The sequence below is a fragment of the Columba livia genome, chromosome Z (assembly GCF_036013475.1).
Source record: "Columba livia isolate bColLiv1 breed racing homer chromosome Z, bColLiv1.pat.W.v2, whole genome shotgun sequence".
Classification (NCBI taxonomy): domain Eukaryota; kingdom Metazoa; phylum Chordata; class Aves; order Columbiformes; family Columbidae; genus Columba; species Columba livia.
The window spans coordinates 17,345,706-17,371,732 of record NC_088642.1 but is presented as its reverse complement, the minus strand read 5'-3'; the positions used below and the strand labels follow the sequence as shown (position 1 = coordinate 17,371,732).

Here is a 26,027-nt window from a genome sequence, read left to right as displayed (position 1 = left end):
ACTCGTGGGCGTGCCCCGTCGGTCGCCACGACAACACATCAGGCGGGGCCGCCAGCAGCCAATAGGGAGGTAGCGGGCAGCCAATGAGCGGCCGGCGTTGGGCGCTCTAAAGCCGAGGCGGGTGGCGGAGCCCGCAGTGCTGTGTGATGACGCTCGGGGGCAGAAGGGTGGGTGTGGAACAGCCGCGGGTACCGTGCCGCGGGGGGGGGGGGGGGGGTCGCTGTGTGCCCGAACCTGGGGAGCCGGGAGAGAGAGAGGGAAGGTGGCCACGTCCTGCTCCCTCTTTCCCGAAACGCTCCCGCTCCGCGGACAGCGGCGAGCAGCAGGGCGGCCCTGCGCGGTTCTTTCATTCCATTTCTTCTTCGGGGGGAGGGCGGTGGCGGGTGTGCACGTTCTCCAGGGGTAGTCCCTCGGCTCCCCGACTTCACTCAGTCCTCAAGTTTGCAACCCGCCAGGTCCGCACCCGTGACCCTCCAGCGTCGGGGCGGGTGTAGCTGTGCAACCCTCCCTCCGGTTTCGGGTGGCAGGGTGGCAGTGCGCCCAGCCTTTCCCCGGTTCCTCTCCGCCAGCTCCGAGGTCCCGGGGGTGCAGCCGTGCGATCTCCCCCTCAGCGTTCGGGCTGCCGGGGGGCAGCCTGCAGCCCCCGCCGTACCCGCGTCGCGGTGCCGCTGACCGCCCGCCTCTCTCCCCGCGGCGGGGTCGTGCGGCAGCCAGGAGCCGCGGGGTGCCCGCCGACAGCTGCGGGCCGGCGGCGTGCAGGATGGAGCTGCGGCCCCGCACCGCCCCGGTGGACATCGGCAACCGCGTCGCTGAGCCGAGGACGCGGTCTGGCGGCAAGAAGGTGGCGGGTGCCCGCGGGCAGGAGTCGGGCACCAGACCCGTGCTCGCCAAGATCCCGGAGAAGAGGACGCGGGAGGCAGCTGTTAAGAAGGTGTTGTCGCCAGTCCCGGAGACACGGTCCCAGCCCGAGCCCATGCAAGTACCGACCGCGGCCTCCCTGCGGCTGTATGCACCCCCTGCCCTGGTCTGCACTGCCCCTGCGGGGGACACGGCTTCACTCTGTGCCCTGAAATAGGGCGGTGAGCCCCAGGAGCACTGCCAGTGCTGCAGGGTTGCTGGGTGCAGCTTTCCCCATGGAAGCCTTCACCTGGCCCACTCTGGGCTGTGAGGGGGAGTGCTGCCCACTGATCCCAAATTTTCTTGTAGTTGGAGCCTCAGTCTTCAGCCCCCATGGAGACATCTGGACGTGCCCCATCAGGTGACGTGCTGTGTCAGGCTTTTCTGATGTCTTGCTTGATATTGAAGACGTGGATGTGAAAGCCAACGCTGACCTGAACTCCTGCAGCAGCTACGCGAAGGACATCTACAATTATCTGAGAGACCTTGAGGTTGGTGGTAGTATGTCATAACTGTAAGTGGCACCTGCTGACACAGTGAACCTGTCATTGTAGATGTGCCTTGGACCTGCTATCCGCTTTCACCTATTGATTTTCCTTCACTTAAAAGGCAAGATTAAACTGAGCTGATAAGCAGATGCTGGTTGTTAGATTAATCAACCAGTAGTACTAGTGCCATGCTCATTCTAGCCCATCTCTAGTGAACACAGAAGCCTTGTGCCCTGTGGCTTACACCTATGGGCTATGCCAGTGCTGAACTCTTTGATAAGCATTTACATGCACCAGAGGTTGGGCACTGCAAATGCTTCAGCTAAGTGGCTACATCTATTGACACTATTCCTTCTCACAGGCAAGTCAGCCTGTCAGACCCAAACACCTGGATGGCCAGAAGATCGCTGGGAACGTGCGTGCCATACTAATAGATCGGATTGTGCGAGCAGAAATAAACCTCAAACTCCAGCAGGGGACTTTGTACATGACAGTTGCTATCACTGATCGCTTAATCCAGGTGAGTGTCTCTTGCCCAGTATCAGGTAATGCTTTTCCACTAAGCTAAAGCACAATGAGCACTGATCAGTAACACCACACATGGTTAGATACGTTACCCTTAACAAAATATAGCTGACCAACAAAGGGCATTTGGTATGTACCACGTAGCCCTCTCAGCCAAGAACAGTGACTTGATATATCAAAACTGCTGACTCCTCTTCCTCGTTTGGTCTCTAGGCCTTCTAATAACCTTGCAGATCCCAACAGAGGTAATAGATGGTGTACAGTTATTTTGTACATGCCAGTACATCCTGCCATATAACAAACCTTACATTGGCTACCTTGAAAAGCTGTGTCCTGAGCCAAGTAATTCAGATAAATCTCTAAATAAATAAATATCTTCCTTACTACAGGACAATGCTGTTACCAAGAGGACATTACAGCTGGTTGGTGTTGCAGCTATGTTTATTGTCAGCAAATATGAAGAGATATTGAGCCCAGCTGTTGAAGACTTTGCCTGTGTAACTAATCACAGTTACACAAAGCTCCAAATCTGCCAGATGGAGATGAAGATCCTGCAAGCCCTGGGCTTCTGTCTGGGTCACCCTCTCCCTCCACACTTCCTGAGGAGGGCTTCAATGATTGCAGAGGTAATGCTGAGAGCAGATGGCACTGTTAGCAGTATCTGGAAAACACAATGCCTGACCGTGGCAGCTTGTTAAAATGGTTCTAAATTTGTGAGTACTGCAGCAGTTTAGCAGCTGTGCCTGGTTGAGACCTCTCTCATGTAGAAACAGGTCTTGTTTGCCTGCCTTCAGCCACATAAGCCTAACCCACTCAAAACCAGAGTTAACCTGCCTGGTACTGCAGGTCACTGCTAGACTGCCATTGAAAGGGAGTGGTCCTAGAGTGTGCACAGCCTAATACAGCTCAGAACTGCTCTGTGATTAAACCACTTGAATTTCAAGCCTATAGGCCTGAAAATGTTTGCTAAGGAAGTATTTCTTCCTGCTTGACTAAATGAAGGCTTTGACAGGACACTCATGCCTCAGGCATAGCCAATGCTCTACTGTGACTTACTGCATGTTGACTTAGAACAGCACATTCTAGCCAAATACTTGATGGACTTGTCCATTGTGGACTATGATATGGTTCACTTCCCTCCATCCAAGATCACAGCGGCTGCTTCTTGTTTATCTCTGAAACTCAAAGGACACAAGTGGGTAAGCTACACTTGCCGGACCACCTCTTAGTTTTGGACTCGCTGTGCCTGTGCACCCGCTTAAAAGGCTGCTCTGGGCCAAGTGCATGCGTTCTGCTTCCCTTGTGGTATCTCAGCATGTTCCTGTCTCCCTGTGGTCCATTACAAGGAACAGAAGTTGGGCGGTAACTGTTAACCCTTCCCTGTGAAACAGGAGACTACAACTGCCCAAGGCCAGCAGAAGGCAAAGAATACAGTGTACTCAGGTTGTTCTAGCAGGCTTGTCTAATTACTACTTTTCCTTTCAGATACCAACTTTGCAATACCACATGTCTTACACAGAGAGAGACCTTCTGCCAGTTATGCAGCACATAGCAAAGAACGTAATTCTTGTGAATGAGGGCATTACCCAGCATGTGGTAAGAATCTCATGGTGCAGGCAGGGAGTATGCGTGATTAAGTGTCAGTAACTGGTGCTCTGAAGCTGCCTTGGCTGAGACACTGCCGTCAAACTTGGATCAGACCTGCTTATGGCAGCTGAAGATCTCTAGCTTGCCAAAGTGGCATAAGCTGGCTATGAACTGGTCTTGTGTGTTAGGGTGGGCTTGGCTTGACCACCAAGCCTCAGGTGAGCTGGGATAGCGTAAGTTTATGAAGTTTGAACTTATTTTTCTGCAGGCAATCAAGAAAAAATACTCCACGAACAAAAACATTGAGATAAGTGGCTCTGAAGAGCTGAAGTCTTCTATCACACAGCATCTAGCGCAACCTTTGATGCAAGAGTTAACTCCTCTGTGAGCTCAAGCAGCATCTTGGGACTATGTGCCCCTGTGTCTATATAATGTAATTTATTTGTGTGTTTTTAAAACAAAGTTGTTTTACCTTCAAGCTGTGTTTTCTGCGGTAGGACAGTTGTCGTCCACCTAGCGCTGAGCCAGCCCTGTGGAAGCCGTGAGCAGCGGAGGAGTGTGGCAGCCCGGGGGCAAGGCAGGCGCCGTGGCACAGGCAGCATCTGCCAGACTGGCCCCACTAGAGTGCAGCTCTATTAACTATTAATGTAGCATATTTTTGTTAATAACCTAACAACTATCAGCTTTTCTCTAGGGGAACGCCCAGCGACACACCAACGCCGCCGCGCTGCCCGCGGAACCCCCGTGTGTGGCACCGCCCCCGCCTGGCGGCCGAGCGCCGAATCGCCGATGTAGGAGAAGAGGCCTGGGATTGGCCGGCAACGCGCGGGCAACAGCCAGGAGCAATCGCCGGCCGCTCTGCCGAGCGGCGCGCGGGAGGTTTGAACAGGCGGCCATGGAGGCGCGGCGGCGGCGGCGGCGGCCAAAGGCGGTGGCCAGGGGCGGCGCGATCGCCGAGAACCGCCCGGTCGTCCGGTTGCTGAGGGCGGTGGATGTCAACACGCTGCTCCGGTCGGTGCTGGCGGGACGGGGAGCTGCTGGGGTGGCGCGAGGGGCGTTGCCGCCGTGACTGACCGTTGTCGCTTTGCTGTGCCCAGGCTGAGGAACCGCATCAGGCAGCAGCTCCAGGACTGCAGCGCCACGCTTCATATTGGTAGGTTGCTCCCTGCTCTGGCGCCCTCCAGCAGCCCCCTGCGCTTCCTCCTGGTGCCGTGTTGCGGTAGCGAGGGCTGGGAAGTGGTTCTGTCCGCCGGGCACCTCGCTGCGTTTTCTAGACGCGCCTCGGGGCACCTTTGAACTCTAACGGAGCCGCCAGGCGGGCGGTGCCGCCGCCTTTCCCCGCCCGGGGCCCGGGCCAGACCCCGCCCGGGGCCCGGGCCGGCCCCTCCGGCCCGCGGTGGCGGTTCTCAGGGCCTGACCACGGAGGCTGAAGTCTCACCAGATGTCTGCCGAAGCGATCGGCAACAATGCTGATTTAAGGGGTTTCTTCCTGTTCCTGGCTTGTCTCCGTGACTCGTGTCCCCTTGTGCTGAAACAGCTAGCAGAATGTCCAGAGCAATGCTGTGAGCCAGCTTTGGCGTGTCAAAAAGATGCTAAATTTAAGTATTTTAATGTCTAATCATTTCTCCAATGCAACTGATTGATAGCGTAGTCTCACTAACAGTGGAAGAAATAAGGTGTGGCTGTAGGAATACAAAGACTTGTCAGTATAGCCATTAAACTGCTTATCCTTTGTACTCTGTAGATTGTATTTAAAATTCTCTTGTGCCTGTTTTTTTAGTGACATTCTTTCTTTGCAGATCAAACACCTTGCCTTGACCACATCATTGAAGAAGAGTTTCTCCAGGAGTATGTAATTGGATAACTTCAAACATTTGATGTCTTTTAAAATATTTAAAATTTAAAATAAAGAGGTGAAGGGTTAAGAAATGAGCTTGGAGGTTCTCTTCTAGTCATTCCTCAGTAAATCTCTGGATCAACTATTAGTACTTTATAGGAGTCTGGTGAAAACAGAGAAAATCGAGAGAAAATATAGTAGCGCAGTATGTTTGGGATTGGAAGGGACCTCAAAAGATCATCTAGTCCAATCCCCCTGCTGGAGCAGGAACGCCTAGGTGAGGTCGCACAGGAACATGTCCAGGTGGGTTTTGAATGTCTCCAGAGAAGGAGACTCCACAACCTCCCTGGGCAGCCTGTTCCAGTGTCTGTCACCCAGACAGAGCTATTTTACTCATTCTCATAATGTAGCTCAGTATCTGATGTGGCTTCAAAATTTGCAGTCCTTCTTGTGACAGCTAGAATTCACTAATGTAGTTCCACATGTTAAAATATTCCTGGCCTTAATTTGTGGTTTACAGGAAAAATTCTTACTGTAGACACATAAAGAGCAAGTTAAAAGCGCGACATTGCTTTTACATTTTTTGTTATCTTCACACAGTTTGGGGTTGTATGTGGTTTTGTTTTTGTTTTATCCTTCAGTGCTGCAGACGATTTGGAAAGAATTACGGAGGAATTAAAACTTGCTTTCGAGAACAGGACATTAGCCTTGCAAAGGTAGGATTTTCTTCTTGTTTATTTGGAGGTTTAATGTTTGTTTCTGTGCACACATATCTGCACATATACATAATTCTGATTAAGACAGGATTTCACAGTGATATGGTGTGTGTTACAAACATAAGACATTTGAGCCAGTAGCAATGCAGATGGAGATACCACAGAGAACAACAACAAATTGCAAGTTAAAATGTGTAAACACACGGGTTCCTGCAAATTTGTGAAAATCTGACTATATACAGTAAATTGATTTATTGGCAGTGTTTTACAAATGCATGTGAAAAGACAGAGTTGATAGGTGTTATATGTCTCCTGTGTTACATGGCTCTTCAGTTGAAGTCCCATCTTTGCCCAGTTTGCCTTCTGCACCCTGTGGGTTTAATGGCGTCTGAGTGTGTGTGTGGCAAGAGAGAAAGGAGTTGTCACTCTCACAAATAATCATCGATAATGCCTTTCTTGTCCTGAGGGTTAAGCCCCGTTATTTACAAAATGTGATATTTAAAAGGTACTGAGTATTTTATATATATAATTACACTATGAAAGTGGATATAAATGGAACCTTGGAAATATCTCTTTTCTTACTTTTCTAAATCTCCTTATTTCAGTTTCTTATCCGTTCTCATCAATTACATTTCTTCCCCACGCTATGCAGGATGCAATTTGGGTTTCAGCTGAAAATCAATGTGAAGCAACATGATAACGAGTCACGGTGAGGTATTCTTGGGGAAAGGATGGCTAGAGAGGAATAGACTTTACACAGTTTAATGTGACATGTTCCTACATTACGTTATTGTACCTTTTTTAAAAGCAACCTTCCTTTTTCCAGTTTTGACTGAATGATATACAGTCTGCCTTCTGGCTAGAATCAGCATGCTCAGACCTCTCATGCCCAGAGTGCATTTACATTTGAGCTCTGAATTAACCAGCCCTTGATTCCAGAGATCATAATTTTTGATTCGCTAGTGAGAACTGTTTGTAGTTAAAGAGTTTTTTTTGTCTTCAATAATGCATGAGTAACCCTGAACTTAAAATAGCTGGGCATGTAATCGGACTTGTAACAGAGCCTTGCTTCTGCTGCCTTCATTGATTAATCATGTAGGAGTTTAATGTCTTTGAAAAAGAACTGAAAATTTCAGTCATATTTAAAATGAGATTTCATTTCCTGACCAATATTAATTGGTGCACACTTACAAAGTGTAATATAAGAAATTTAATTTCTTTCAGAAACACAGCTAAAAACATTGCATTTTCTTTGTGTCCCTGCCACACACTGGAATTCAGGAGCTTCAATTCTTAGCCATTCTCGAGTAGCTAGGCTTCCCTGATGCCTTCCAAGCTCTGTGATCTTAATTGTTAGACAGACTCAACTGAAACATTAGGAAAACCAAGAGGGGAATAAGGATACTATTTGGCCCCTACAACGATACTTACTATAATAACTGTAATAAAGAAAAGGTGCAGTTTGTTTTATTTTGGTTTTATGGGAAATGGAGATTTTTTTCTTTAATCCATGTAACTTGATTAAAACATTTATGCTGTTGACTCATAGTAATGCATGTTTCCTTCCTTAGCCTGATCATAGGAAGAATGAAACACATAACAATGCTCAGTGGGACAGTAATTGCATATCAGCAGGTAAGTGTCAGTTGTAGTTTCTCTTGCAGTTGTGCAGATCTGCCAACCTCAGCATGGCCAGGAGCACAATTTGAAAGTAGCAGGGTTGCACGAGTCATTTGAAGCTGAATACGTGGGTGGGGTTTCTACTGGTGTTAAAACTACTGAAATGATTACTTGAAGCGAGCATGTAAGAAAGTTAGCTGTCCTTAACTGCTTTATTAATTGAATTAGCATCTTTCCATATTTTTTTGACCCAAGAGTCAAGGAAGTACTTTTTTTTCTTTCAGCAAGCACGTGAGAAGGAATGTAAGTTGATGGACCTTAAAAGGAAAAGACTCAGTAAGTGTGTTAGCTATATTGACTTTGTTTTATATTTGAATGTACATTTCGCATTTTAAAGTTCTTGTAGCAATATTAATTTACATCTGAAGTAACTGAGAAACTCAGCATAGTTATGAAACTTCTGAAAGAGTAGGAAGTAATCTAAAAATAAGATGGTGTGTTGTCTACTAGAGCATGAAACTGATGTGTTAGAATGAGAGATGCAAGGAGATACTCAAAAAGAGCATGGTAGCGTTCTATTACTTAGTGTAAACTCCCCAGAAAACTACACATTATTTAGTAATTTAAATCAGTTCTACAACAGCTACAGTTTTGTTTGGTGGTGGTTTGGTTTTTTTGGTTCGGTTTGGTTTGGTTTTTGTTTTTGTTTTGTTTTGTTTTTTTTTTTGGTCAGACTGCACCTTTATGAAACGTTTGCAGAATATGGGATGGGATTTGCTTACAAAAAACTCTTACTGGCATGTATGTCAGTAGGCTTATTAGAGTGGGTCAAATTTAGAAGTGAAGTCATCTCCATAGGAAAAATGAACATCCCTAATATCTTTGGAAATATGTAAAGGAATGCTGTATGAGTTGTCTCTAAATGGTTTTATTCACTCTTGTTTTCAATCTGGTTTCCTATAAAAAAACAGTACTGTTCACTGGTGTTGTCCATAAGTTCCTTGTATGACTTTGGAATTTGGTTTTGATCGAATTTGAAAAACGGGAAAGGGCCTTAAACACCCTTGACCTTAAAAGTTGTGACAACCAAAGATGGGGTGTAGGACAGATGTTCAAATTGCAGTCCATGTCTGATGGAAATGCAGACGCATACAAAGTATTTCCTGTTTTGCTAGCAGCCAGGGAACCAATTGATGTACTTTGATACCAGGTTGCCACAGCATTTGTTGCCTCTTGTGTGAAAGGAATATCTTGAAACATGTTGGGGGGAAGGGATGGAATGTGAAGTTAGGGTTATTGCAGTGGAAGTGGAAGATGTCTGTGAGGGAAAAAGCATGTATTTAGTTCTACTGCTCATCTAACTACTTTGTAACACTTTTCCTAATAATGGAGCAGCACTGAAAAAAAACGGAGAACAGAAAATGCTGCAAATTCATACCATGATAAAAAAATTAAAGGAGAAACAAGGACATGGGAAAGAGAGCAGAGTGCTGGAGAAAATCCATCATAACATACAAAAAGAAAGACAGAGGATTGTACTACTTCAAAATGTCTTCCAGGTAACGTGTTGTAGCTTTCAGGAGCAAGTTTGCAGTTTTGCATTATAGTCAAAATAACGTAGCGTATGGTAAATACAACTTCAAACATAATTGTGTTTTCTAAAACCCTTAAGTAAGAATGGTAATGGAAAAACTGCTGTGTGAAAAGAAAACTGTGTTGCTTTAAAGGCTGAAAGCATGAAATTGTCACAAATTTCTTTGGAATAATTATTTACGAAGTTTAGAGATAGTCTATCAATCTGTCTTTATTCCTTTGTTCCCTTAAAGGTAGAAAAGTAGCAGTGACTGTATTTCCTTACACTGAGAGTCACCTCTCTACACCCCCCCAAAACAGTTCCCCAATCTCACGATTAGGAAAAAGAAGTACATTTTAATCCTGCGATACCGGTGAGCCAGACAGCTGCTCCTCACTGCCCCAAGTGTGGAGTCACACAGAGTGAGGGAGAAAACCTCACGATTTGGGACAGGCTGGAGGGGCCTCCTGCAGCATCCTGCGCCCAGCGTGCCCAGCCTGGTGCTGGTGCTCTGCCTCTGCCGTGCAGCCTGTGCTGCCTCCTGCCGCCGGGCCCCACGCAGCGCTGACTTCAGCTCTCAGATGGGAGGCGTGAACAGTGAACAGACCCAGCTGCGGTGCGCTTGAGTCTATCTGCAAATGGGTTACGAAATCCCAGTCGAGATGCACACGGTTTGTTTCGAAATGTAGACTGAGGAAGAGATAAAATATATTGAAGGGCTTCAGGTAGAAGACAAGAAATATAACCATGCTGTGAATTTGCACGATCGGGAGAATTTCGAGGGCAGGAAGAGAGCCACATGTTTTTGTATTGCATGCTATTTTAACTACTAGTGTGCATTTATAACAAGGCTGCATCTCAATTTTAGAACGAGAAATTAAACATGTTAGTGGGTTTTAGATTAGATTCCTAGAATTGTCTCCTGGTTTTGCATTTCTGAAATCTAATCTTCTTCAGTTAAATTTAATAATTCCCGTTTTCAGTGCAGAATGGCAGGGTGAGAATGTTAACTGTGTTATCTTGTGTTTAAGGCAAACTTTATTTCATGTGTTTAAAAAAAAATCAAACAACACCACCACAGAGGAGAAAACCACATCCTCTAAATTCATATGTTTAAAATAGAGACGATGTGCAAGCACCTTTAGGAAATTCAAAGCACGTTTTTTTGTGGTTTTTTTTTTTGCTTTGTCTGTGTATTGACAGTAGGATCTAAAACAATACTTGCCTTTCTGTCGCCCCTCGCCCATCCTGCCTGCTTCAAACCTTGCTGTGAATTTCAAGGGCTTCCAAATTAAAAGTTGAAAACCAGACAGCTTTTGAGATATTTTACCAGGAATAATCTTTAAAGGCTTTTTGTAACCAACGATCTTTCTTTCTTCATTACAGAATATCCTAATTGGGAGCAGAGTTAACTGGGCGAAAGATGCGTCTTTGAAGGCCATTGCTCTACAGCTTGAAAATAATGTCTGTTCTGCGTGAGCAAGGAGAAATTGCGTTTCATTTTATACAGTGTATGTGGTCATCGTTGTGACCTCTAGAGACTGAGAACCTGTCCACACAAGTCGTTGAAGTGAAATTTAACCCTGCTGCACGACAAATGTTTGAACAGGTAGCATAGGTGCTGAAGTTAGATGAAAACTCGCTTCATAGCTGTCCTGAAATAATAATAATTGATACATAAATAGCATAGCTTTAACAATTTTATTGTGTAAAAGGTAACAGTGGGCTTACACAAGGCTCTGCTGTTGCTGTTCTCTTCCCCTGGGCGCCAGTGGAGCTCGGACAGGATGCGTGACACTGCTCTGCCCATGGGGAAAGCTCAACCAGTTTGGTTTTTATTCTTTTAAAAGCCTTATGTATAATTTTAGTCTGAAAAGCTTTACATTTTATTGTACTGTAGAGGGCTTATTTAAGCAGAGCATGCTGCAGTAGATGCAACCCATGGATCCCATCTCCTGCAGCAAAACCCAAGGCAAACCTCGGGTAGGATGGAAGAGGTGGCACCACGCTCTCACTTACGCAGATAAGCAGTACTTTTAAATATATTATTAAACGAGCACTTGCATTTCTGCTTTGTGTTTGAAGAAAATTGATCAAGCTGCTAAAATTGTTAAGATATTGTAACATTAATGAGCGTGTTTTCCCTCAATAAAAATGAAACGTTTCCAGTTTTTTCACACCCTTCCGCGTGGCTCTTTTGGCGGGGGGCGGGGCCAGGCCTGCGGGAGGGGGGCGGGGCCAGGCCCGCGGGGCGGGACGGGGTCGCCATGGGCAGTAAGATGGCGGCAGCCGCCAGGGTCGTGCAGGTAGGAGCGCTCGGCAGGCGGCCCGGGGCGGGGGGAGGCGCGGCGGGGGCTGGCAGCCCGGCTCGGGCCGCGGGCCTTGCCCGCAGCGCGGCCGCCAGGGCGCGGGGTGGCTGGGGCCTGGGGGGCCGCCGCAGAGGCCGGTGTCCTTGGCGCGGGGAAGGAGGTGCCGGGGGGGCCCGCACGGTGCCGCCCGTCATTTGATGCCGGTGCCCGGTGCTTGTGCTGCCGAAGGGCGCTGCAGGGCGGCCCGCAGCCGTGTGTGCGCTCCTGCAGAGGGGAGGGCGCTGGCCGGCAGCTCCTTTCTAAGCCATCCCTCTTCAAGGTGAAAGTGAGGCGCGGAGTCTTCTTCTAAAGGCTTGTTTCAAAAATAAAATCTGTGCCTACGGCTACTAAGCTTTATAATTAATAGGGTTTTTTATCTGGATGGGATTTGCCAGCCCCAGCCCGGCCACCCGAACGCTGAGTTACAGGCAGAGCGCAGCTGACCGTTCCCTGTGCTGAAACTGCATAATTGCATTTCTGTTGGTGTGGCGGGTGTTTCTGCACACACACACAGACTGGTTGCCGAGAGGAAAGGAGGGGAGTAGAACCAGAACCCTTTTCCTGCTCAGGACACCACGGTGGAGGAATGGAATGCCTTTAAGGCAACACTTCTGCGTAGGCTGACATACGACGTTAATAAGCGGTAGTTGTATCCAGGTAGCGGTGCAGAAAGCAGTAGTATGCAAGTGGTTGTTTAATACACCGTATGTTCATTTTGTTATTGTGAAGCTGACGTGTGTCTAGAAATACATTTCACTGTGCCTGTTTCTCCTGCTACCTTGCCCTGTTTTAGGCAGTCAAGCCGCATACTCCGTTAATTAAGTTCCCGGACAGAAAAAGTAGCCCCAGACCAAAAAGTAAGTTGTGTAATCTCTAGATATAAGTTGCACCAGCTTTCTTTGCGTTAACTGCTTTATATAAGAATGAGCACACAATTTTCCTGCTTCAACTCTGTGTCTCAGCTGATTTGGAGCAGACTTTCTGCAACACGGTGGCCTGGTTTGAAGGCAACTCTGCTTTTTCAAGCTCTGTACAACTGTGGGATTACAAGTAATACACAAATGTCTTTATTTCTTGGTCAAGGCAAATCTCCAGAGATTTCCAGTGTTGTTTTTCTACTTACATAAAAAGCCTAATTTTTCCCAATACTGATATTTGCCTGAAATGATTCTGCCTAAGTCAGTTTGAAGCAGTTTTAGGTACTCAGTGATACTTGCAGAAATGATGTTGCATTTCCCTCATCTTGTCTTATTTGAAGTGTGTGATGTCTGCCATATTTAAAACCTTGATTATAGCTGGGAGAGCTGTTTCACTGTATATTTTAAGAAGTCTTTCCTTGTGCTACTAATTAATGCTGAGAAAAAATAATTTCATTGCAATCTTTGACATTATTTTTTTATGCCTATAGCTGTGTTGATATAGGATTCCAAATACCATTCCATTTAGACATCAGAGTTATGTAAGTGAAGTGTTGTTTTAATATTCCATTTGAGTCACCAAAGCCTTTGATACTAAAGTAGGACATGTCTTAGGAAGCTCTGATATGTTATCCTGACCTTTTTGGAAACGGTACCGTACCATGTTATTTGCCACAGCATTATCCTACTTGTGTTTTAGCTTTAAGTTTACTTTATCCATTAATATTACAGAGTATCTACAGGGCACATTAAGTGCCATGTCTGACTTCTCTGCAAACTCCTCAGAAACTACTTTTTGCTATGACTTTGTATGAGAATTCTGTATGTTGTGCACAGTTCAGCCAAACACACCACCTCTCATGCCAGTTAACTGTTTTTTCAAAGGCTTAAAAACATGTTACTCACCTCTTGTTATCTCTGCATCAGGAGATTTTTGTGACTGTATCTTTTACGTATGTTAGACTTTTCTAGGTTAATCAGGTTCTGTCGTCTCATTAGTAAATTGCAATCTACCTCATCATGCTTGAATGCTGTAGCAATAACTGCCTTTCCCTGTACCAGACTGTTGCTTCTGTGTAGCTAAACACAGCTCTGCAGATCTAAGACTAAACTTTAGGGATGTGAGTGCTTGAAAGGCCAGCCAAATTCTTTTACCATATTACTGCTGCAACATGGTGGTCTCAGACAGGAAAGGGAAAAATGTAGTAGAGACTGTATCTGATCTAAAGCAACGGCAGTATTAAGTCGGGTACATTTGACTTCTGATGTTTTTAATTGGCCAATACATCTCTTTCAAGTACACTTCAGACTTTGAAATATCCTGAGACATTTTTGTGGTGCATGAAACAAACTTGTAGAAACTATTTCTTGTTTTTCATATATAAGGTTTGTTATTTTTCAAAACAAAAATAGTTTGTATTCATTACCTGCCAAAACTGTTTCAGAGAGTCACAGAATGTTTGGGGTTGGAAGGCACCTGTGGAGATCATCTCGTCCAACCCACCTGCTAAAGCAGGCTCACCTAGATTAGATCACACAGGAATGTGTCCAGGTGTGTCTTGAACATCTCCAGAGAAGGAGACTCCACAGCCTCTCTGTCCAGGGCTGTGTCACCCTCAAAGAAGATTTTCCTCATATTCAGATGGAACCTCCTGTGCTTCAGTCTGTACCTGTTGTCCCTCGTCCTGTCGCTGGGCACTGCTGAAAAGAGTCTGGTCCATCCTCTTGACACCCACCCTTGAGATATTTATAAACATTGATGAGATCCCCTCTCAGCCTTCTCTTCTCCAGGCTGAATAGGCCCAGCTCTCTCAGTCTCTCCTCATCAGGAAGATGCTCCAAGCCCCTCATCATCATTGTAGGCCGCCTCTGGGCTCCCTCCAGTAGTTCCTTGTCCTTCTTAAACTGGGGAACCCAGAACTGGACGCAATACTCCAGACGTGGCCTCACCAGGGCAGAGTAGAGGGCGAGGATAAACTCCCTCGACCTGCTGGCCACGCTTTTCCTAATGCATCTTCTTGTCCACTAGGGCACGTTGTTGGCTCATGGTCAAGCTGTTGCCAACCAGAACTCCCAAGTACTCCTCTGCAGAGCTGCTTTCCAGCAGGTCCACCCCCAACCTGTACTTGTGTCCAGTGTTACTCCTCCCCAGGTGTAGGACCCTGCACTTGCCCTTGTTAAACTTCATCAGGTTCTTCTCTGCCCAGTCGTCCAGCCTGTCCAGGTCTCTCTGAATGGCAGCACAGCCTTCACCTGTGTATTGTCAGACAGTTGACAAACAACTGTGTCTTTTGGTTTTATCTTCTGTTCGCTTTGTTTTCTGCTCTTAAATTTTAAAATTTCAGCTCAATGGCATGCCCTGTGTTCACAATATGCTCCTTCTGATGGGATCTCTTCCTCCTTGCTCTGGTTTGGACCTTCCATTGTTCCTGAACCACCCGATCAACTTGGGACTTTCATATACAGTCTTCTGACTGAGAACCTCTGGATGTGCCTCTCAATGGTGCCTTCTTTTTTGCCAGCGGTGGTTTGATCACATTGCTGCAGGTGTTTGATGTCCCAATCCTGTCATCGACTCAGACTCACTATGGCTAAAACTGGCTACTCTCCTTTGTCCTCGCTGACGTCGTTGGGTGTAAGAGGGAGATAGGTGGGCAAAGCTCTAGTATTTTAACTCATCACATGCTTATTTTGTAATCATGTAGTCCCTCTGTCCCAGGTGTTTAGATGCTGCATTTGTCGTGCCCATTTTTCAGGAGCACTGAGAAGGGTTTCCTGTGGAAGCATTCTGCTTTGTCAGGTGTTTTAAACTTATACAGAGAAGTCAGAGTGCTTGTGAAGTAAACACATTGCTGTGAGACTCCATCCTGCCTGGTGGGGTAGCTGCGTATTTCCATTGTAAAATCAGCCATGGTGGGGCAGACCTAAGGTTCAGAATTTGTACTTAGGCAGCACTGCCCCTTTGTCTGTCCCGCTGTGCTCAAGGCACCTTATCTAGTGTGAATTCCTTAAGTCTGGCTCCTGGCATTCACTCGTGAAATATTTCACGCATGCCTTGGTCTCTGTGTTTCATTAACATTGGTTACTGATGCCCAACATTTGGTGGTCATTCTTGCACATCGGTAACAAAATTTTATATAATGCCATTTTGTAATATTAAAAATTTTACAACACTGTGTTGCACATCGTGGTATGTCATAGTTGAGAGCTTTATGTTTCTGTAAGCATCTTAACTCCTTTTCACCTCTGTCTTTACAGTCACAGTAACCAAAAAGCATCGTTTCAGTGGATCTTAGTTATTTATCTTATCTTTCTAAATAATTGCCGCCGTACACAGGTGTATGATACTTTATGCTTTTTCTGTAAGTACAGCTTCCCAGTGAAAAAGCCTTTGTTAGGATATATGCTGTTTATCTTGTCTATACATCAGTGTTTCTGCCAGTCCGACGTGCTTTTTTCAACTGTCAGAATTTTTTCACTGTGCTCTTGACATATTTGACAACAATAAGAACAGGCTGTAAGAAGTGGAATGTCTTTAATTCTTTTAAGTTTTTTTTATAATTGAGGAAATTGTCAATAACTGGCAACTTTTATTGGCTGCTTATTAATTAATTTTACATTCTTGTTATGTCTCTTTAAATGTTTTTTGCAATCTGGGTTTCAGTACAGGAATCTCTACAAGCAAGTGAGCCATCTCTCCATGCTTCAGCAGCACAGGAATCTGTAGGAGGCAGATCACTGGCCTTTCAAAATATTTCACCTGTTACTAGAGTACAAGGTACACCAGACACTTTTGAATTAGCAAGAACCTTACCTCAGAAATACAGAAGGAAACTTATGTCGGATGAAGAGATTGAACTTATTCAAGTAAGTTTCATTTATTGGTGTGTATTGCCTGTATTTACCTACCATTTAGCTTATTTCTACAACTTCTTCAAAGTTTCAAATCTGGTATTACAATATAATTCTGCAAGGGCGAAAATCATGGACTCCACACAATCCAATGTGAATCCAAGCAAAGCCGTTTATTGCTTGTTACAATTCTCCTTAAGTGTCTTTTTGCTTTGTCCACGCGTCTACAGGCTGCATGTGATTGGAGACTAACTACTGTCCACGTGCTTAAGGACTGCATATAATTGGATAACAACTACTGTCCACGTGCTGCAAACTAACAAGGGATTGGATCTTTTACAGTTAGCACGAGCTCTAACATTCAGCATTACCTCTCTACAAAATTTCTGGTTTGCTGACTCTTTATTTCTTCACTGGACACACTTTCTTTTGTTCTCACTCAAGGCTGCTTGAAGTCATGTAAGGCATGTAGGCTGCTCGACTGTTGCTCTCTTGCTGGACACATAGTCCTCAGAGGCCTGTTCAGTTCAGTTCAGTTCCATATAATGTCCGTTAGCTTCAAGAAGATCCCTCAAATCTCCCACAATTCTCCCTTTTTGTTTTTCAACCAACCATAGGCCTTTCATGGATTTTTCTACGGTACATTGTACACATTGTAAGACACAAGGGATAAGCATTAATATCACTAATACAACTGACAATAGAACTAGACCATTTTTTACTAGATCCTTAATCCGTCCTGTAATGCCCCAACTCTTTAACCATTTGTCTAAACCCCAATCTTCATAGGTTAATTTCCTGGTCATATTGTCTAACCTTCCGATTGCTTTTTGAGTTAATTCAGAATGATCAGACAAATTAATGCAGTGTATTCCATCGAAGTCTTCACAACCATGTCCTTGCGCTAACAACAAGAAATCTATGGCAGCATGATTTTGAAGCGCAGCATACCTAACTGAATCAACATCTGCTAAAAGCCCAGACAATGCTAAAGAGGTAGCGTTAGTCTGTTTTTCTCACCAGCATCCTATTTTGGTAAGCGTACTCAAAGCCTGTGCTGCCGCAACTCCAGGTGCAAAAGTGGGAGCTGATATAGTTTTGCCTTTTCCCCAAAATTTTAGATTATCCTTACAGTTTTTGTCGAAGGCATGAATACTTCCTTTTCCTCTCTTATGCATTAAAATGGTTGATGTATTTGAAGTCAATAGGGTCAATTTCCCTAAAGAGCATGGTCCTCCTTTTATGTAGGAAGGAATTCCTTGCCAGGCTCTATCACCACAAATTAGAAAAATGCCTGGGGGTAATTTCAAAGGGATGTTGGTAGCCCTACATACATTTGGACTGGTATAATTACACCAAAAACTCTAATTACATATACAGTTGATGAGGCGTTTACCACTTGCACAAGAGAGGTATTTTTTCCCTGAATAATTGAAATATAGACAGAAATCCATTTTTACTGATTCTAGTAACTCAGTTTCTTGGGATTCCACACCACTTTGTGGTAAGTCTACAACCCAGCTCTCCCAATTATTTGTCACATTTTGACCACCAGACAACTGTCTCTTGTTTTCAGGAATAGGCCAGGTGTCTAGCGGAACACCAGCCAAACACGTTGAAAAAGGATTGCTTGGAGATGCAGTAGCTAAACAAATAGAGTCTTGACCTGTCATGTTGGCTAAAGTTATCCAAATGTTAGTCTTTGACTGAGAGGGAAGCCACAAAGCATTGCTTATGTTTAGCAATATTAGAATGATGCCTACTATGCATTGCAAAATTTAGAACATCATTGAACTACCCTATGAATAATCAGAGCGGTTATGTTGTGTTGTCCTAACGGGTTTTGACTAGTCAGTCTTGAGTCACCCCCCGCCCTGTTTTTGTTGTGTAACTGTATGTCAGATATCTAATCAGCTTCACCACTAGATGACATTTCTGCTTCATGTGTCTTATTGTTCTTCTGGACTTCTGTGCTCTGGGCAGTGTTTTCTAGCTAAGGTTTGATCCACTTTGCTGGAACGCACCGCCATCCTGATCCTGTAACGACACAGGCATACCCCCGTTCCCACGTTATCAAATTCCATGGACCTTCCCATTGTCCTGTAACTCCAATTTTTACCCAAACTTTTGCTTGTCCCAAGCCTCCCGTTAAACTTGCACCGTGAGTTACTATTGGAGGGACTTTTTCCCCTTTTGGTAACCGAAGGTAGTTCAGAACATATATTGGTTTTTGTAATCGCTCTTGAGGTGCAATCTCCCCCTTTTTTTGTTTTAACAACAGCTGTTTTAGAGTGTGATGTGTACGTTCTACAGTAGCTTGTCTCGTTGGTTGATGTGGTGTGCCTGTCATATGGGTGACACCCCATAAGGATAAAAACTGATAGATTGCCCGAGCAATATAGCCAGGGCCATTGTTTGTTTTGATTTCTTTTGGAACGCCAAGATCAGCAAAAGCTGCCCTTAGGTGTCTTTGAACGTGTTTACTGGACTTTCCCGCCTGAGCAGTAGCCCAGACAGCATGAGAAAAGGCATCATCCGAGACATGGATGTATTTGAGACGTCCGGATTCTGCAAAATGCGTGACATCCATTAGCCATACTTCTAAAGGCCCAAGACCCTATGGGTTTTCGCTTCCTGAGAACCCACCAGCTCAGTTTTGACAATCAGCAGAGCAGAACAATGTTGTGTGCATCAGTCTCAGGGATGTGAAATTGTTTCTGTAAAACGCTAGCTGACTGATGAAAAGATCATGCAAACGACCAGCTTGAGCAAACCTGTCTATGGAGGGACCAGTCCAAGCAGGAGCAACTATCTTATCCGTGCACTGCTTGCCTTCAGCTAAGCTGCTAGCAATCCCTGTATGACTTCTGATATGAGTGATAAAGTAACGATGTGTTCGTTGATTCAGTAAATCCCATAAAACCTTAAATAGCCGGTACTATAGCAAAGTGTCAATGTTCTTCAACACTGCTTTTTCTAACCGCAATACAACTCCTACAACATACAGTGAGTCACACACTACATTGACAGGTTGCTAATCCGTATCTTAAAAACTTGAAATACTGCCTGCAGTTCTAAAAGCTGGACTGAACCTTCCAAATCAGTTAACACAAGATCCTTTCATTCTCCCGGTTCCTGCCATGTTATTGCAGCTTTGTGTGAGCAGCCTCACTGTAAAAACAGTGGTGCCTTTTACCGGGCTTGAAGATAGAAAAGGTATCTGTTCTATTTGAAATGTCGGCAACCACCCCATAAGCTTATATGGAGGATAATGTACTCAGATTGGTCCTGCATAGTCTAACATTGCAAATTGCAGTGCTATAGAATTCTGTAGTGCCCACTGCAGGTACTCAGCTGTCAAAGGTATCACTACATAATCTGGTTCTCTTCTGCTTATTTCCACTGTTCGGGACCGACCTTTTATTATCAATTGTGCAAACGTTTCTGTTCTGGTAACTATCGATTGTTTAGGTTGAATTGAGAGAAACAGCCACTCCAAAATATGGAGTGGATCAGGCTCTTTTGCCCACTGCATGATCAGGGCAAAGGATGTTCGGGGTTATTAATAATCATTAATCCAATTTCTTGATCCGGATCCCATCTATAGGTATAATGATTGGATTTTTTTTTGCATAATTTCTACTAACGCTCACTGTACTTCAGCATTTGCTGAGCGTGGAGCATCGACCCCACTTCCGCCCTGCAATAATTTAGCAATTGGCAGTAGATCATCATTTGTAATACCGCAACAGGTACAAATCCAATTCAAATCACCCGTTGCTTTTTCAACATCACTCAGGGTCTGAATGTCAGTCCGAATAGTCAGTTTCTGCGGATGAACTGTAGCCTTAGTAATTTCCCAACCTAAGTATTTCCAGGGCTGTGTTTGTTGAATTTTCTCTGGTGCAATTTTTAAACCTCTGGCTCCCAACTCTCCTTGTAGCTCTGCAACCATCAGTTCTGCTTGCAGTGACTTTCCAGCAATTAGAATATCATCTATGTAATAGTAAATAACTAATTCCCTGTGTTTGTCATGTAAAGGTGCTAACGCCCAAGCAACATATGACTGACACATGGTAGGTGAATTTTTCATACCTTGGGGTAGAACAATCTAATGATACCTTTCCATAGGTTCCTGCTTATTGACTGACAGGACCGAAAAAGCAAATTTTTCATAATCATCCTCATGCAACAGAATTGTAAAGAAACAATCTTTCAGATCTACTACTAACACATCCCATCCTTGTGGAATCATGTTGGGGGATGGCAGACCAGGCTGCAGCGCTCCCATGTTTTCCATTACCTCATTAACTTTCCTGAGGTCATGAAAAAGATGCCACTTCCCACTCTTTCTTGGAATTGTAAAAATTTGAGTGTTCCATGAGCTCATGGAAGGTTAAATATGTCCTAATTGTAACTGTTCTGAAGTTAAGTCATTGATTTGGGCGATCTTTTCAATTGATAGCAGCCACTGATCATCCTCTGTTTTCCATTTTAGTTTAAGGATTGGTCGCCCCTCAGTGGATGCCATCAAAAATTTTTTACTCCAGTCGTGATTACTGCTCTTAATTGACTAAGAACATCTCTTCCTAATAGGCAAATAGGAAGCGGCATGACGTGGGGTTGCACAGTGCAATGGCTGCCATCCTCCAACAGCACTTGAATGGGCTTTGCACTCACTGTCATAGCCTGTACACCACCCACACCATGACTGGCAAGCTTGGAGTTTCTAAAGGACAATTAGAGGGCCATTGTTCTAGGCTTACAATAGTGACATCTGCACCAGTGTCTATGAGCATTGATACACAACATTTTACTCCATTGGGATATGACAATGTCAGCTGTTGTGTAGGTTTTTTCTTTTGAATTTCCAGTGCCAAATAGAGTTCAGGAAGTCCGGTAGAACCAAAACTTCCATCACTGCGCTGCATACATCGAGCGTTTGGAACAGCCAGATAAAAAGGGACTAACTGACCAATTTTGGCCCCTTTTGGAATATGGACTGGGGGAAAAGGCGTCCGTACCATAATGGAAATCACTCCAGTAAAATCAGCATCTATTATTCCCAGTAATAAAAAACCTCATTTTCTGGATGTGGAAGATCTCCCTAGCAGTAGGGCACTCAATCCCCGACCCAAAGGTCCGTGCATCTCCATAGGGATGCAGCAGACCTGAGAGTCCACCAGGGTTGTCTCTACTGCTGTTGAGACATCCACTCCTGCACTCCCTGGGGTGGCGGCGATGCTGTCCAAGCAGCCTGCCGGTGGGGGCTGCTGGTTTGTGTCATCGCGCTGCCCCTCCCCGTGCTCAGTGCTCTGTTTCCCAAAGGCCTACCATCCTTGGTAAACTTTGATTTACAATCCACAGCTTTATGCCCAAACTTTTGACAACAATAACAAACACCTGCAAAATTTGTTCCATTTGCTCGTTGTCTTGGCTTGTTAACTTTGCACTGTACCTTTATGTGACCTGGTTTTCCACAATTACTGCACAAGAGTCCTGATCCCGGTTTTCTCTTTTGAAGCAAAGGCTTTATGGCTGCTGCAAAAGCGCTATCCATGAAACCAGCTTGTTGTTCTGATGTGCCAACTGTCAAACACGCCTCTAGCATATCAACCAGGGATGCGTTCTTTGGCAATGCCTGTAAAATGCGCTTACAAGCAGGATGAGCATTTTCCACTGCTAAGGACATGAGCAGTGCTTTGTGAACTGGATCGGTCAGTTGTGACTGTTCCAACACATTACACAAACGATCTAAAAAAGCCATGTAAGATTCATTTTGACCTTGTTTAACAGTAGTATAAGGTGGTATAATTTTCCCGTCCTCAGGCAGTGTTTTCATTGCTTCCCTGGCTAAAGTCATTGACTGGTGCAGGATTGGTGTATTTAATCTGGCTTGGTTTTGCACATCAGCAAACTCTCCCTGTCCTCTAAGCATATCAACAGTCGCTGTCCGTAGCGATCACCATCCCCCCTTTTTAAATTTTGCACTACTGCTTGTCCCGCCAGATCATACCAATGTGTCCGGCAAAGTAACTGCTGCATTGGTGTTAATATCATTTGCATCAACGTGCGTGAATCTAATGGAGTCATAAGATTAGTAGTAAAAATATTGTCAATAAACGCCTGAGTAAAACGTGACTATAACTCATGTTCTTTTACCAATTTCCTTGCTTCTTTGACTAATTCCCAGGGAAAAGGAGCCCAGTAATTAGGCTTTTGTCTCCCGTCATTCCCAGTACCCCCCAGCATTACTGGATATGCAGGCGGTAAAATTTCCCCCTCAAATAATGCATTTTTTATGACACCCTGCCACCTCATGGTAGGATTGCCACCTGCATCACCCCCCATTGCCCCCCCGGAACGTTTATCAGAGATATTCTGTTCTAATCTATCTATGTCCTCTCTACATTCTTGGTCTGCTTGTTGAATCCTCTGTTGTCTCTCCAAATCCTTCAGCTTCCGAATAAGCTCTTGGGCCCATTTTGGCTTATCCGGAAACCCAGGATGTGTTGGAGGCAAATCATGAGTAGGCGGTGTAGATGGCTGCAAAGGAGGATAAAATAGTTTCTTCTTTGTTGGGTTGGACGGCACATTTTGGTCAATTTCTGTATCCTCATTACACTGGTCCTGTCTTTCCAATGATTTTTCTTCCAGGAGAGGCACAGATGGTTCCTCTGACGGCACTTCTGGGAGCAAATACTTTGTTGGGTCAGGGGCAAACACTTGCAACTTAATTGGAAATTGAACTGGAAATGCCTGTTTTGAATCACTGAGGTTCATAACAGTCTTTTCGTCTTTTAATTTTTCATCTTTTAACTGTTGCAATGTCGGACTCAATGCCGGGAACCCACCTTTCGTAACAGTCTTTTCAGCTTTTAACTGTTGCAATGCAGTAGTTATCAATCGCCAGGCGGTTGCAAGGCCATTAGTATCTTTTTCACCACAGCTAATCGCCTCCTACAGCGCATTTCCCGCTTGTTCCCAAGTCTCTGTTTGAAAGGCTCCTGACTGGTTGGCAGGAAACGCATTGTCCCGGCACCAAATTAATAATCTTTTGAGGTTACTCTCCTCATACTTCACCCCTCTCCTACGAGAGTAGCTGCAGAATCGCCCTTTCTTCATTTGATACGTTCTGCCCTGTCTCACCCACGGCTACTGACCTTCTCTTCGAGTCCTCGTTGCACAACAATGTCAGATCCTCTATTTTCCTTGCAGCTCCATGAACTTCAGACCGGGTCACGGCCCAGCCGAGGCTCGTTTCTCACAGCAGTTGTCCCTTCGTCATAAATTCTCCTTGCGGGTCACATCGGGGTCACCACTTGCAAGGGCGAAAATCACGGACTCCACACAGTCCAATGTGAATCCAAGCGAAGCCGTTTATTGCTTGTTACAATTCTCCTTAAGTATCTTTTTGCTTTGTCCACGCGTCTACAGGCTGCATGTGATTGGAGAGTAACTACTGTCCACACGCTTACGGGCTGCGTATAATTGGATAACAACTACTGTCCACGTGCTGCAAACTAACAAGGGATTGGATCTTTTACGGTTAGCACGAGCTCTAGCATTCAGCATTACTTCACTACAAAATTTCTGATTTGCTGACTCTTTATTTCTTCACTGGACACACTTTCCTTTGTTCTCGCTCAAGGCTGCTCGAAGTCACGTAAAGCACATAGGCTGCTCAACTCTTGCTCCCTTGCTGGACACATAGTCCTCAGAGGCCTGTTCAGTTCAGTTCAGTTCCATGTAATGTCTGTTAGCTTCAAGAAGATCCCTCAAATCTGCCACATAATTCTTGGTAAGGGTACACTCCTAGCTTTCATAGCTTTGATGCATAATACCCAAGCCACAAATTCTTAATACAGAAGGTACTCAGCTCTCACTAATTAGTAGCTTGCAGTGTCAATGAGTGGAGAGATACAGACTTAAAACAGACGTGCATGTAGCTAGCGATAGTCATAGCCTACTCTCATCACCGTCACTACCTGTTTTGTAACAGCTGTTTAATGTGTGATTTGAATGTGCTGGACAAGAGCACAGGAGGCTGCTCTTAGACAAATGAAGGCTATTACCAGGTGTCTGAAGTCCAAGATATTTCTCAAACTGTTTTTTCTAAGTTATTGATTAGTAGGGTAACTCTTTTATTTGTAGCAGTGGAAATGTTTTATTAAACCTGATAGAAATATTTCCTGCAATATTTGCAAATGTGGCCTTGTACATGAAAGGCAAGAAAAACCTGCTTTTGAATTGTAACAATTCTCAGTTGTAAACACTGAGGCTTAAAAAGAGAGCACGCACAAAATTTGAAGAAGTTGTGGGATGGGCAAGAGTTTGAAATGAGAAGACGCCTGCATAGCTTTGTTAAATTATAAGGACACTTACGGTGTAATCATGTTAGTAGAGGAAATCAATTTTCCTGCTGGTATGTAGGTAGGGTATTATAATAGAAATGAGTTATATCCCATAGCAATACACTTCTTGACCTCTATCATATACATTTTCAAACAGTGGGGTAAGTTGTAAAATAATTTTGTTGGGAAAATAATGAATGGAATACCTTTCTGATTTCTCGTAAATATTGTAATGGCTCATCTTGGGTTTGTTTTCAACTTTGCACTTTGGAGTTTGGGCTGTGAAAATAGTTCTAGAACTTGTGTTTACTACTGCTGTGTTTCGTCAGACCTTTCTAAAGCGAGTAAGACTCAGGTTTCCTTGGAGTGGGAGAGCTTGAAGCAGCTGTAATTGTAGATTGCATGTGTTGATCTTTTGGCATTCTCCCCTGGAAAAAATGAGCTGTTACTTGTAGATGCCGATATTTGACACTCTGTGCTTGTTTTTATATAGATTAAAAATCAATGTGTAAACCAGAAATTAAAACTAGAACTCTGTCTGTTGGCCTATAATAACACAAAAGAAGATTGGATCTCCATTTCCTGTTCTTTTAGTGGACTATCTTTAATTGTCTGCTTTTCTTTTACAGCGTGGAGGTCCCGAATAAGTATGGAAGATAGTTCATTGGCCACTGTTGAAGAATGAAGTGTTGCATTCACAATAAAGGCATTTCCTTAATATTAAAAATGATTGTATACCAATAGCTTTACTAAAAACCCATATGAAGGGTGCGAAGGTTGACACAACACACTATACGTTATATTGTGATTGAGGAGGATTTTCTGTGGATGGCCAACAAGCAATTGAATATATTTGATGTCCACACCATTGAAATATTTTTCCAATTAGCCATGTGCAACCTTGACAATATAACTGAGTCATTTTATTTTTCTGCTTAAAAAGGTTCAGATGTCTCATCAGGCATGATTTTTTGGCTGTTCTCATCGAGGCTTTGTGGCTGTTAGTTACACAGCTTCAGCTTGGCTGTTGTGCAGCAGGTGGAGCCAAATAAAACCAGCTTCTTCTGGGATAATTTAAATAATTAACTGTTTCAGCACACAGCCCTTTCAGCCCAGTTACAGCGGGGAGACCGCAATATGCCTGATCTGAAGGCTTTATTTGTAACAAAATGGTAGCACGTAGGTGTGTGACGTGTCACAGATGAGTGACTTGGGGCCCCGCTTGCTGCAGTGCTCGTGTCACTTAACAAAAAGTGCAATCTAGCAGAGTTAAATCCATGATGATCTGTAGCTGCCTTTGTTTTCATTAAGTA

General features: G+C 44.5%; 2 protein-coding genes across 2 annotated transcripts; both read left to right on the top strand.

Moving 5' to 3' along the window:
* Window positions 1–760: 760 nt before the first annotated feature.
* LOC102092470 (G2/mitotic-specific cyclin-B1) lies at window positions 761–11,422 on the top strand. Its single transcript, XM_065046640.1, is given in 15 exon segments — window positions 761–979; window positions 1,207–1,273; window positions 1,276–1,388; window positions 1,747–1,905; window positions 2,300–2,536; window positions 3,396–3,506; window positions 4,192–4,508; window positions 4,595–4,650; window positions 5,297–5,345; window positions 5,976–6,050; window positions 6,703–6,759; window positions 7,622–7,685; window positions 7,955–8,006; window positions 9,066–9,229; window positions 10,630–11,422. Coding segments are annotated over 15 exon segments (1,833 nt in total). The 3' UTR covers window positions 10,723–11,422.
* Window positions 11,423–11,472: 50 nt separating this feature from the next.
* On the top strand, window positions 11,473–25,441 carry KGD4 (alpha-ketoglutarate dehydrogenase subunit 4). The gene is made up of 4 exons (XM_065047415.1): window positions 11,473–11,549; window positions 12,385–12,448; window positions 16,173–16,375; window positions 25,344–25,441. The coding sequence occupies exons 1-4, from the start codon at window positions 11,511–11,513 to the stop codon at window positions 25,359–25,361; spliced, it is 324 nt and encodes a 107-aa protein (XP_064903487.1). The 5' UTR covers window positions 11,473–11,510; the 3' UTR covers window positions 25,362–25,441.
* The last annotated feature ends 586 nt before the right edge of the window (window positions 25,442–26,027 follow it).

What these genes read in the sequence shown, in the direction of transcription:
- KGD4 (XM_065047415.1), top strand. Translation starts at nt 11,511, where the DNA reads ATGGGCAGTAAGATGGCGGCAGCCGCCAGGGTCGTGCAG. An exon ending in CAGCCGCCAGGGTCGTGCAG is followed by an intron (nt 11,550 to 12,384) that starts GTAGGAGCGCTC and finishes GCCCTGTTTTAG; the next exon opens with GCAGTCAAGCCGCATACTCC. An exon ending in AAGTAGCCCCAGACCAAAAA is followed by an intron (nt 12,449 to 16,172) that starts GTAAGTTGTGTA and finishes TCTGGGTTTCAG; the next exon opens with TACAGGAATCTCTACAAGCA.